Here is a 13,991-nt window from a genome sequence, read left to right as displayed (position 1 = left end):
AATCTTATCTACTATGTTACACAACGACACGGGGGTTTGGGCCAGGGGCAGCAAACTGTGGGACAGCGACTAGGAAGTATGTGGGAGAAACTGATGGAACATAAGGGTTATTTTAGGAGGTTGGTTTTACAGGTCTGTTTTGACATGGACTCCCAGTCTCTCGTGATAAGAATGTTCTTTTGCTGATACAGGGAGGGCACTTTTATCATGAAAAATTTTATGACCTGCTTTGAGTAGAAGAGTCAGAAAGCCCTTCCTACCTATACCTGCTATTTGTCCAGTACCTTCAGCTCAAAATAATCAGTATACCAAAGAGGCGTATTTTGATGTGGGATGATCTGACCTCCTTCATGTCTTTCTTTTTAATGCTATGGAAAGTTTTACATAGCACAAGTCTGAGAAGGAAAGGAGGATTTTAAGCACATTTTCTAAGTTGTTAGCTGAATTTTTAATCTAAAAACTTAATTGTTAAAAACTGCTGTAAAAATTATGGCTATCACATTTATTCACAGAGCAACATTCTTTCAAGAAACAAAATAAACTTCTTTTTTTAACAACATTTTTTTGTTTTGTTTTTGGCTTGGCACTTAACGGATTGTTCCATGAGGAAATAATAAACAGCAAAGTTGAAGTAAATTGGAATAAATCGTAATCTATAATGGCTTTATCGATGTTATACATCATAATGAAGCTCTTAGTCATCCTATATTTTTTGGGAGGGAAAAGGAACATATTGTTAATGCAAAATTATAGAGTTTGTCAGTAGATTTCATAAATGAAAATATAAAAAATATTTTGTATGTTTTATACAAAACAGTGACCTTCCCGTTATGCATATTAAGAGCAATTGTAACCCATGATATTCATTGTGCCTTGCCATTTAAAAAACTTTGCAGGCATGAAAATACTTTGGCAACCATTTAATGAAATGTAAATTTATAGTTTTCATAAATGTATTCTTAATGTATTATGTTTAAATGTCATAGAAATAAAAAGAATTGAATATCTTCTTAGATAGAATAGATAGATAGATAGATAGATAGATAGATAGATAGATAGATAGAATGAGTATCTTCTTAGGTAGATCTTAGAACTACCTCCCCACCTCCAATTTGATTAGTAACATAATCACAAAGCTATAATCTATGTTAAGTTTAGCTGCTTATTTTGGAAACTATTTTGAACTCTACTTTAAGGCATTAATAAATATATGTTAAAGTAATTTGTTAAAAAAGTAAATATGAATAGAGAAAAATTTGGTATGAAAGTAATTGTGTTTTTATATCGACAAACCTGTGGTTTTATTTTGTACACCGCAGGTGTGAGCATACAGTTCCTTTGCTCCCCTAGACCCGAGGAGCCTGTTGAGCACGTTGCAGCGTGCCTGCAGGCCTTGCATACCTTACTAGATTCTCCTTACGCCCGGATCCATATCGCAGAAGACCAGGTACAGTCTGTTCCTATAGATAGATAATCCTATGCTTTGTTTTCATGACATTTATCTTAAGATAATTTTCTCACATATGAAATCTTTTATAGTGATTACTCAGGATTTTGGCTTTATTTAAGACCCCATACTGAATTTGGGATGTCCAGGCACAACTACGCTGGTGACCATCACTATGCCTTCTTTGATTTATTCATCAGCAGACAAGTAAAACTAAAAACTTAAGGGAGGACCTCAGTCCCAGTTTGTGATTCTACTGATAAAGGGCTAAAATAATTTATAAGGCCATTAAAGAATTGATGCTACTTTTAAATGTTTGAGGAAGTTTTCTCTCTCACTTAATGCAGGGTTTTTATCGTTTTTTGTTGTTGTTGTTGTTGTTGTTGTTGTTTTCCACTGGTTCAAGTACTCATCTCAATGGTCTAATGATGGACTTTTCCTCATTTCTGTATGGACTATTTAGAGGACTTGATCTATGTTTAGGATGGATTTGATGTGGAAGATAGTGAGTAAAGGCTTAAAGTGAGTAGTGATAGATTTGAAATAGTTGCTGAGGTGAATGGGGAGGGACTACTAGCAGTGCCTAGAATCTCTGTAGACACCTCTTGGGTGCTCAGTTAGGTTGAAAGTCAGAAGCTTGGATGTCACTGGACTCTCACAATACTGCTTAGTTCAAATAGAGTTAAGAAATAGGAGAGTGATCATTTTTAATATAAAACTTATTTAATTATATACATAACAAAATAATTTGTTGACTGAAAATATGTTGAGATACAATGTGACCATTTCTCAAAACTGTGATAATGTTTTTATCTGTTGCATAGTCCGATGTGCTAATTTTAGCTACCAGATTTATTTATTTTTATATGCATGTTTTCTTAGTTTTTTGTTTTTTTTTTAAGATTTTATTTATTTATTTTTAGGGAGGGAAGGGAGGGGGGAGAGAGAGAGAGAGAGAGAGTGACATCAATGTGTGGTTGCTGGGGGTTCTGGCCTGCAACCCAGGAATGTACCCTAGCTGGGAATCGAACCTGGGACACTTTGGTTCCCAGCCCGCGCTCAATCCACTGAGCTACGCCAGCCAGGGCTGATTTTAATAATATAAATTTATCCTTTGAAATGAAAATTAATTAAATGTATCTGTATTAACTCATAACAGCAGATTGGTGTTGAGTTGCTGAGTGTCTTGCACCGCCTCCTGTTGACCTGGAATCCCCCATCCGTTCAGCTGCTGGTCACTGGGGTCGTACAGCAGATAGTGAGAGCTGCTCAGGATTATCTGCAAGAAAAAAGAAACACTCTAAGTAAGCACTAGAAATTACACTAACTTTGACATAGATCTTATTCGTACTCTCATTTTCAAAATACTAACGTCAGGGAGATTTTTTTTTTAATAAAAAATTAATCATACATTGAGATTTGCAATCAACTTTGTTTTCATTAAAAAGAACCAAGTTAAATTGCTGATAGTCAACTACTTTTTACCTTCAAAGTGTCAACTTCATAAGGTTGCACTTAATATATGTGTTACTTCTGTTATGAAATACATTCTTTTTTTTTAAAGATTTTATTTATTTATTTTCAGAGAGAGGGAAAGGGAGGGAGAAAGAGGAGGAGAGAAACATCAGTGTGTGGTTGCCTCTGGCACGCCCCCTACTGGGGACCTGACCCACAACCCAGGCGTTTGCCATGACTGGGAATTGAACTGGCGACCCTTTGGTTTGCAGGCCTGTGCTCAATCCACTGAACTACACCAGCCAGGGCATGAAATACATTCTTAATAAAAATATCTAATGAATTTTTTTTTCAAGTAAAAAATGCATTGTCTTTTACTGTTAAAGAGAGGTCAAAAAACAGAATTCTAATAAGGCAGATAATTATTCTGAAAAAGACATGGTATATCAATAGACATTTAGTTATAAATTCTTTTGAAAGAATTTCTCAAATATATGTATTATGTTGTTTTATCTACAATTTGTTGTCATTATAATTATTTTACTGGAAATTTCACCAAATTTTCTTTTACCCCAGATGAAGATGACATTGAAAAAGAGTCCTGTCCCGTGTTAGGAGAAGGGGGTGACAGTGGTGGCCTTATTCCTGGAAAATCTCTTGTGTTTGCAACTATGGAGCTGTTGATGTTCATTTTAGTGCGGCACATGCCGCACCTCAGTACGAAGATGTCAGACTCCCCAAGTCACATAGCCACTAAAACCCGGCTGTCGGAAGAAAGTGCTCGTCTGGTGGCAGCCACAGTCACCATACTCTCTGACTTACCGTCCCTGTGTTCGCCTGCTGGTACAGTATTGGTCACTGTTTGAAAGTGCGTTATATTGTGGTAGACAAAGATGAGCTTGCTTTTGATTTTAAGCACTATTATGACTTATTTTCCCATTAAGTCTCAAGTGTGAAAGGAGAGGTTTTTTTTTAAGGGTGTATTTATATTTAGGAGCCTACAAAGATTTTAAAGAGCCAAAACCCAAGATACTCTTTTCAGATGTATTTCTGACAAACTTCAACAAAAAGATAGAACCACACCGTGAGGGAAGACACTGAATTTTAGTAGACAAGCACAAGGTGGAATTACTTTAGGAATTACTTTAGATCAGACCCTTTAGAGTCTGATCTGGTTGCCACTTTGAGCAACATTGACAAACTAAAGAAAGTCAGTGGAGAGTGACGGCCAACTCTAAGGAGTAACTGAAGAAATTGTAGCTAAAAGAGATAATAGCTGTCTGCACTTAACTAAAGAACTACTGAATGGAGAAGTAGAAGTCCCTCTGTTTATCTAGAAGGTAGAAATGGTATTATCGGGAGACATAAAGGTAAATTTCAGCTCAACATAAACCCACAGATGTGAAAATAATAGGCTTTGCAGGCAGAATACAATCATAGAAAGGAAGAGTTGTGAAAGGAGTCCGTCATTAAGTGGGAGGTTGAATTCCATGACCTTGAAGCTCTTTCAGCTACAAATCTAGGATTCTGTCATTTCTTTCTCTCCTTTTTTAATTCTCACCTGAGGATATATTTTTATTGATTTGAGAGAGGGGGGGGGAGGGATGGGGGCTGTAGAGAGACCAAGAGAGCTAGACAGACATTGGTCTGAGAGACAAACGACGATTCGTTGCTTCCTATACATGCCCCAACCAGGCATTGAACCTGCAACCTAGGTATGTGCCCTGACTGGGAATCAAACATGCAACCTTTTGTTGTATGGGAGGATGCTCCAACCAACTGAGTCACCTGGCCAGGGCAGATTCTGACATTTCTTGTTTGCTTACCCACATACTCTGTATATCATTACCTGGCTTGCTTATGCTGACTTTTATACACTGAAGATTGATTACACATCTTAGAGCTGCTATAAGATTCACCAAGTTACTCAGATATTTTTCAAGGTGTGGATATGGTAGTGATTTTCATCTTCCTTTCTTAATTTCATTATGAAGGGCATGAAATACTAAATAGATAAAGTACTGGAAATAATAAAAACAAGGCTAGTCTGAAAAAAAAGAAAATACTGTTTTCTTTGAAATAAATTGCCACTTATTTTCTTTTTCAAACATTGAACTGTAGTAAGAGTAATGCAATAAATTTTGTATAAAAAAGGAAAAGAAATATTAAACCACAATCAATTGTAAAACATATGAAAAATTGAAACAACTGAAATATGGGAACTAAAGTACTTATGAGTAACCCACTTTGTTTTGATTTCAGGATGTATGACAATTCTGCCCACCATTCTGTTTTTAATTGCAAGGATATTGAAAGACACAGCAATAAAGTCTGCAGATAATCAGGTTCCTCCACCAGTTAGTGCAGCTCTTCAAGGGATTAAAAATATTGTGACGCTGTCATTGGCCAGAACGGAGGACACTCAAAAACAGTGGACAGCTCTCATTCGTAGCACCCTTGCATGCATCCTGGAATATTCACAACCAGGTAACCTAGTCAGAGTTGAAAGTTTTTAATCCATAGGCTATCTCTTCTCTAGTAACTAATTAGTTAAATGAGCTTGTGAGGAGAATTGCCACATAACACTGAATCAACTCAGAGAGGTGTTTTGGTCACGTCTTTCAGATGTGAACTTTAGTGCCCTTTCTGGATGTGGACTCTAAATGCCCTTGTCTTAAAACTTAGATGCATGTTGGGAGGTTTGGTACAACCCCATTATTTCCTGAGTACTTCTTCACTTTCTGGCTCTAAGATACAGTGGGCTCATGTTGTATTATCCCTGTTACTGAAGTCACTATTTAAGAATAAAATGTTAATTTTCTGACAAAAAAAAATTGCTTGCAATGGCCCCAACTCTGAATAAGAGATTATTCTCATTTTACCTAGAAGAATGTTGCTACTGTGGAGTTCACAAGTTTTTAACATGTATGGCTAAGGTTATTGTAGATTGGTTGAATCCTTTGAATTTTATATCACTTTTATTCTTTATATTATGTTAATGGACTATTGTATTGTACCCTCATTATAAGAGGAACATGCTGGTGTATATCAAATGTATATGTAATTTTGATAAAGGACTTGATTATCATTGGGTATTTGCAGCTGCCAAAATAACCCAAATTCACATATATAGAATGTTGGTAGGTTCAGCTGTGGAAAAAATGATAATTATAAAATAGTTTGTCTCTTATTTTATGTTTGCTAGTATTGTTCTTTAGAATAAATGTACATATTTTCTTTATTTCTAATTATATACTCTATTTCATTAGGTTTATTATTTCTGAATAAATGATTGAAATAGCAAGAAATTCTTTTAAAATTATGAGATTACTATGTTTAAAAGAAATTCTTTTAAAATTATGAGATTACTATGTTCAGGAAATTGTGCAAGATTTTTTTTACTTATGGTTGTATAGAATTTAATAGAATTTCACATTCATTAAATACGAATGTGATACCACTAAGAAAAGTCTTTCCTGGATTTTTAAATTACTTAGAATATCTTTTTTTTTGTAATATTTTATTTATTTATTTTTAGAGAGGGAAGGGAGGGAGAGAGAGAGAGAGAGAAACATCAATGTGCGGTTGCTGGGGGGTCATGGCCTGCAACCCAGGCATGTGCCCTGACTGGGAATCAAACCTGCGACACTTGGGCTCGCAGCCCGTGCTCAATCCACTAAGCTATGCCAGCCAGGGCAAATTACTTAGAATATCTTACCAAAATCATTTAACTTTGTTGGAAGGAGAGTATTTGGAAATGTTTGGTTAATCTAAACTCAAAAAAAGTTAAATGACTTGTAATTTTATATTTCCGTATTATCTTTTTTATCTTTCATATCTAAGTTTCTCATATTAGAGTTATTATTAGGATTTATGCCTGACTTTTTTCAATTAATATTGTACCATCCAGAAAAACAAGGAAAAAGACTTGAATATAGAACTTCTAATAAAGTATCTCCTCTTTCCTCAGTAGCAGATGAGCTCTATTCATGAAGTTGTTTATGGGCTGTGTTACATTGAGACACACACTGCTATAAATGTTGCTGGGGAGAGAGAGGGTTATTGTTCAAGATTGAAATTCCAAAGCACTTGAGAAACAGCACACTGCTTTCATTTTTCATAGATTTCAGTATTTCCTTGTTCATCTGTTTCAGAAGATTCCGTGCCTGTGCCTGATGAAGTAAGCATGCTGACAGCAATCGCACTGTTCCTGTGGTCTGCTGGTAGTGAGATAATAGGAGTCCAGTCGTTACAGAACGGCTGCATGAACAGATTTAAAAATGCATTAAATTCATGTGACCCTTGGGTAAGTTGTACTTAAACGTAGAGGTAAATATTCTGCTTTATCAGGAACATTTCAGATTGATTTGTTAAAATGTGTGATGTAGCAAATGAAACCCTAATATTTACTCTTTACCTTTTAAAATGGAAAAACTCAAAAAGGTCAGAAGGTTTAGACACTAGGAGGGACTTATGTGTATGTTAATTTACATGTGCAAAAATTCTCCAACACCTAAAAAAAATATTTGGTTAACTTTGGCTTATGTCGATAGAGATTTTATGTGAATCTATGATTGTATTTTTCACTGTTTACTTAATGACACCAAGGGCATTAAAAGATAAATTTATTTTATTACCTGTTTTAATGAACCAATTGGAAAGTAGGTTTTTTTTTTTTTTTTCAGAAAAAAAGTTTTATTGTTTTACAATGTCGAAATCTAAAGTAATGTTTCTCAAACCTGCTACACATCTGAAAAATTTCAGTTTAGTTACATGATCCTAGACTTTACTCCTGTGTTCCTGTATCAGAGATCTGTATTTGAAAAACACCCCGGGGATTTAGTTCCGGCAAGGTTCAGCACCCCTCCTCTCCCAAAGGCTGAAGCAGTTTCATTCCACTGTTTGTCCTGTATGTTAATGGACCTTCCTTTCTTCCCTTGCTTCCTTCCTGTTTTTTTTTTTTTAATTAATATAGAGTCTTTCTAATCTAAAATTGATCCAAGGAGACCTTGCTTTCTAGGCCTGGAAAACCTAAATTGGCATCAGCAGTCATTTCCAGGGAATTCAAATGGAGTTGAGGTGCCTAAGCAATGTGGGAGAGGCTAAAGTGGGAGGGACAATTGTATTTAAAAAAGAATTAAAAAAAATGAAAATGAAAATGTCTGGTGTTTAGCTTCTCCTACACTGTAGAAATGTACAAATTATATAAGCACGGTGCTTGGGCAGTTAACCTATAAATAATATTTATTTGATTAATTTACTTTCAGTTATTTTTATTTCATTAGCTTATTAGTAGTCTCATTATTCTACTCTATTTCTATAAGTAGAAAGTGGCATTGACTGGTCCTGCATTTCTGTTTTCATCTGCAGTATCACATCTTTTCAGTATGTATTAAGATGCAATGCGATTGTCCAGCAGATAAGAACTATCACAAATGTTAAGTAATACAATGATTTTTTTTATATAGGTTCAAGCCAAATGTTACCAGCTTCTCCTCTCAGTCTTCCAACATTCCAACCGTGCCCTTTCAACTCCCTATATCCATTCATTAGCTCCAATAGTGGTGGAAAAGTTAAAGGCTGTTGAAAGAAATAGACCAACCAGTAACACAGAGCTTTTAGCTGTTCAAGAAGGAATCAAAGTTCTTGAAACATTGGTTGCTCTTGGGGAAGAACAGAACAGTAAGTATTTTCTTATAAAAGCCACTGGTCTGAAATGAAGATCTATATTATATAAATCATATTTGATATTAGACACAGGCTATTGCAACAATGAAACTAAATCTGAAGCTAATGCTATGCAAAAACCAAAGGTAGATGTAAATATTTACTAAGGATAAACTAAAGGTAAAAGGTAAATATTAATGGAATGTGATAGCATTAATTAGGAGGATACTATCAAATAAAAAAATGAATCAATGTATAAGATATTGAGTTTCTTAAAAATGCTAATAACTTACTCTAACTCTTAAGAGTCTTGCTATAGTACAAAAATCTATTCTGAGTCAAGCAGTCCATTAAAAAAATGAAAAAATCTTGATGTGTATTATCGATATATCTCACTAAGACTGCAATACATAGTTATTTACATATATATTTACCATACATAGTGTTAAGTAATACTATAACAAGTAGTTATATAAAATATAGTAATATGATTCCAAAAGGATAAATTTTCAGCTTTTAAATTTATTTTATCACTCACCTTTTTTCACAAATTATTTACAAATATTAATTTTTATTTTTAACTTTGCAGTATCCACTATAGAAACAAGCTGTGAATTTTTTCTTACCCCAAGTGATCAAGGTTACAAACTGAAAGTAATAAATTAGACTTGACTATTAGCTCTTCTCCATCATCTTTATTCAATCTATTACTCCAAACTTGTCCTGTTTTTGGAACTTCTCTAGGATTCTAGAGAAACCTGCTTTCTATTCTTGTAAATAGATAAAATAGTTTACTAGCAGAAATTCCCATCAGATATATCTAAAACAATTTTTTTCTCCCTTGTTTAAGACTTTTGAGTAATTTCCTCTTGCTTTACTTCATCAAGTTCAAATATTTTTGCTTGGTTTTCAGAGCTTTTTATTCTGTTCCCCAGTGTATGTACCTACAAACCTGACCAGTCCAATTTTCTCACTCTGTTTATTTTAATCCCTATACAATGTTGGTTGTATCTTCACTCTCTTCGGGTGTTTTTTTCTCTCCCTTTTTAGATGAATCTACTAAACCTATGTCAGGTCTCAGTTCTTCAAATGTTGCCGGGCTATTGAGCCACTCCGATGTTTTCCATCATACAGTTTCTTTGGTGGTTGTAATCAGCCTTATGTTATGGCCTTGTTATTTTAAAATAATTACTAAAACTATAAAATCCTAAAGTATTGCTCAACGGCGTGAGTCTTTTGATGAACTCTGTATCTCCAATGTTACCTAGAGTTTTTTAGCACATAGTTCTCTAGTTCTATGTGCTGTATACGTATGCTCTTCAACTAGGTAATAAAAGCTTTAGGTAGAGGTGAAGTATGTATTTCCTAAAATGCTTGGCACATTTTCAGATACTTGATGGGTTCTTAAATAATTTATAATAGATTTTTTTCCAATTAATTATATTTTAACTGTTAAAACCAAAAGCTCACCTTTAATCTACTGTTGAAAAGCTCTTCTGGACAGAAAACTGTACTTGAACAACTATTAAAATAAAATTTAAAAAAATAAAAAAAAAAAGAAAAAAAAGAAAAGCTCTTCTGCTTTAGTAAGCACAACATTTACTGAAATAATTGCATATTATTTGATAATTTACTATTATATTTTCATTATAAAAGTCTTATATAGTATTACTATGATTCTTTGTGAGGGAACATGAGCTAAATCTGGCTGATTGGAGGATTCACTTGGGACTTTTAATATGTCAGGTAGACATCTTCTGAAATTTTAACATGGAAAAAATTCAATTAATTACAAACTTCTGAATGGTTTCCAAGAGAAAAGGTGCATGTATGTTTATTCACGCATTCAACAAATACTTATTGGACACCTTACCATTTTCTAGGTACTGTTCTAGACATGGATGAGTCAGTGTGCAATAAAACACACAAAGGTCTCACAGAGCTTACATTCTAAAGGGGAACTACAGCCAACACCTTCTCCCTCTTAGATAAGTTTTATTGCTTTTATGTATAGATATAACATTTATATGTATATATAGGGTAGACATATCTCTGCATAATTTTACATAGAGGTAAAAATGGCTAAAACTATATTAATTTTAGGTGTAGGTATAATGGTGAGATGCACAAATGAATAGATGTTGTGGAGAAAAAAATGCAGGAGGGAAAGAGGAAGTTCCGGGCCAGAGTGAGGCTGGGGTTCTGGAAAGGCCCCAGTGATGATTATCTTGGGTGACATCAGTGAGCACTGTACCCCACATTCTGTGTCAGACGTTTCCTGCTCCCTTGCTCCCCTGCAGCCTCGGCTCTGACTTCACGCATTGCCGTTCTACCACAATTAGCATTCACTGAAGCTGGGGAAAGCATTATTCTCAGTGTTCATTATAAGACACACATACAAATGATTACATATTTTTTAAAAGAAAAATAGCAGCTTTAATGAAATTAATATTCCAGGATGATATCATTAATATGGAAAGACAAAGAGATTAGTAAAGGGGATTAAGTCTCCAGTAAGTCTTTTTTTAGGGCTTAGAGTTTATGTCAGCCAGGCATGGGTTCTTGTTTTTAATCCTAGTGTGTATGTATCCCTTATTTTTGAAAGATTTTTTCCCTTCACTTATTGCAAGGGAATGATGAAATGGGAAAGAGCTGTATGTCTGTTTTGAAGAGAAGGAAATATCTTGTTTTAGTTAAATCATAGTAAATAGATGCTGTTCAGGTTCCTGTTCCCTGCTCCAACCTCCCTATTCTGAATTACCCTTAAATATTCCACAATCTTACTTTCGAAATACATTCTACCAGATGGCAGTTGTAAAAGGTTTATTTCTTTTTAATCTCTTAAGCATTGTTTTTTATTTTTTAAAATATTTTATTTATTTATATCTAAACAGAGGGGAAGAGGGGAGAAAGTCAGGGAAACATCAATGTGTGGTTGCCTCTCACATGTCCCCAGTGGGGACCTGGCCCACAACCCAGGCATGTGCCCTGACTGGGAACTGACAACCCTTTGGTTCACAGGCTGGTGCTCAATCCACTGAGCTATACAAGCCAGGGATAAGCATTGTTTTTAAAATAAAATTTACACACACACACACACACACATCATATACTCTTAACAAGCCTGATTTCCAACCCTAACAATAACATAGCTTGGGCATTTGGTATATATTTAATAATAATTATGAGTTATCATTGAGGTCTAAAGAAGATTATTCATGTTTACTTATATTTTATTATGATTCAGACTACTGTACCTAGTTTTAAAAATAAAGTTTACTGTCATTTTCAGATTCATGAGCATCATCGGACTAACCTTGTTATTTGCAGGAGTCCAGTTACTTGCTCTTCTAGTTCCCACTTTGATCTCTTACCTGCTGGATGAAAATTCTTTTGCCTCAGCAAACACAGCCTCCAAAGATCTTCATGAGTTTGCACTCCAGAATTTAATGCATATTGGACCTCTGTATCCACATGCTTTCAAGACAGTAATGGGAGCAGCTCCCGAGCTGAAAACACGTCTGGAAACCGCTGTTCGAGCAAGCCAAGCCAGCAAAGCTAAAGCCGCTACCAGGCAGCCAGCCCCTACTATGCCTTCTGCACCAACAATTAAGCTAAAAACAAGTTTTTTTTAATTTGCTGTTCCATTCATTTTTATTTATATTGTCAACTAGAAGCTAATTGTGATAGCCACTGAATCATTCCAGACTGTAGGTTTTACTTTATTTGTATATTGGTATTACGTGCTTCCAGGTAGGTTAGGTGAAATAATGCTCACACTGCTTTCTTGTTTTGTAGGAGTGATTTATTCTTTATAATGTGGTAAATGTGCTTTCATTTTTCTCCTAATACTGTTTCTGTTTTATTAATTAATTTATTTTTTAAATACTGAGCCAGACTTGTAAATTTAAATGTGAAAAATAATTGTATCATGTAGTTGGGCTGCTTATTGATATTGTCAGAAAAAATAGGTAGGATTCAGCACATGTCATGAAAACTTTAATTGTAAAACAGCAGAATTTAAATTTCGAAGTGAGCAAAATAATGTAAAATGTCTGTTTTGTAGTGTATATAATATGAATAGTCACATTTTCTTAGCATTTCTCAAAATGTCCTTACCTTTCTAATAGTTCTTTTTACTTCCATATTAGATTACTAAATTATGCTTGTGTATTTTTTAGTTGTTAACGAAATTAAAACTTTCATTTAAGATCCATTAAAATATTTCAGATGTGGAATAATAGTCTGCTTTTTTTTAATGGCTAAAATTTGGCCTCAGTTATGTTTTGTAATTACAGAGCCTTGAGTTCTGGCTATGAGGGTTAGTTTCATTCATCAAATATTTATTGAGTGCCTACTGTGGATAAGGCATCAAGCTAAGTGCTTCAGGGCATACAAAAGTGAATTAGTTGTAATAATAGTTATGCCAATGTCCAATGCGATGATAGTCTTTACAATATCAAATAGCTAATTGATGAAATAATGTTTGCCACCATGGTTAGTAAATTTTAAACAGCAAGTTTTACCAGTGTTATATTGACTGTATTCAAAAGCAAGTCATTTTTCTGAACATTTATACCTACTTGTCATCTACCTCCTTTGTAATCTCTCATACCCCCAACAATTGGCAGCTTAAAAATCTTTGCCTTTCTTCCTCATTCAGTAATTTAGATCTCGGATAGGTACTTTCTCTCCCCTATTTCTCACTGACTTTTCACTCCACAGGGTTGTTTTTCATTTCAGACTTGCTTTTCTAAAGTTATTTTCTTTGTTTTTTGGAGAGGTGTTTTTTTTTTGGTAACAGTTTTATTGAGTTATTATTCTCATACCATATAATTCATCCATTGAAAAATGTACAAATCAGTAGTTTTTAATATATATACAGAGTAATACAACCATTGCCAAAAATAATTTGGAACATTTTCATTGCCCCATAAAGAAATGCTATACACTCACAACCTTTCCATCTCTCTTTCTTTAATATATTTTATTGATTATGCTATTACAGTTGTCACATTTTTCTTCTCTTTATTCCCCTCTGCTCTGTACCCCCCTCCCACCCACATTACCACCCCTCCCACCTGCATTAACCCCCGCTTAGTTCATGTCTATGGGTCATACACATAAGTTCTTTGGCTTCTCCATTTCCTCTGCTATTCTGAACTTGCCCCTATTTTGTACCTACCATTTAACTTTCCATTTCTCTTTAACCTTAGATTACTTTCTCTCTCTTTTTATTCTCCTATTATAAACATTTCATATAAATAAAATCATATAATATGTGGTTTTTTGTGGCTGGCCTCTTGACTTCACATAATGTTTATCCCTGTTGTAGCATATACATCAGTACTTTATCCCTTTTTATGGCTGGATAATATTCCATTGTATAAATGCTACATTTTATCCATTCAACATTTGATGA

The 13,991-nt window shown here is 34.4% G+C and overlaps 1 protein-coding gene across 4 annotated transcripts in view; it reads left to right on the top strand.

Annotated features, from left to right (window-relative positions):
• Positions 1 to 12,807, top strand: part of HEATR5B (HEAT repeat containing 5B) — an 80,419-nt gene extending 67,612 nt beyond the window's left edge. For 2 of the 4 annotated variants that reach the window (XM_036027856.1, XM_028514504.2), the window contains exons 30-36: positions 1,320 to 1,447; positions 2,607 to 2,751; positions 3,479 to 3,745; positions 5,165 to 5,389; positions 7,057 to 7,208; positions 8,371 to 8,584; positions 11,900 to 12,807. In XM_036027856.1, the coding sequence (XP_035883749.1) occupies positions 1,320 to 1,447; positions 2,607 to 2,751; positions 3,479 to 3,745; positions 5,165 to 5,389; positions 7,057 to 7,208; positions 8,371 to 8,584; positions 11,900 to 12,204 (1,436 nt within the window). In that variant the 3' untranslated portion in view covers positions 12,205 to 12,807. The remainder of the gene's footprint in view (positions 1 to 1,319; positions 1,448 to 2,606; positions 2,752 to 3,478; positions 3,746 to 5,164; positions 5,390 to 7,056; positions 7,209 to 8,370; positions 8,585 to 11,899) is intronic. The other 2 variants (XM_036027857.1, XM_036027858.1) reach the window with 2 other exon arrangements.
• Positions 12,808 to 13,991: the final 1,184 nt, after the last annotated feature.

This window comes from Phyllostomus discolor, chromosome 6 (assembly GCF_004126475.2).
Source record: "Phyllostomus discolor isolate MPI-MPIP mPhyDis1 chromosome 6, mPhyDis1.pri.v3, whole genome shotgun sequence".
NCBI classification, from domain to species: Eukaryota; Metazoa; Chordata; class Mammalia; order Chiroptera; family Phyllostomidae; genus Phyllostomus; species Phyllostomus discolor.
This window is presented reverse-complemented; position numbering and strand designations above follow the sequence as displayed.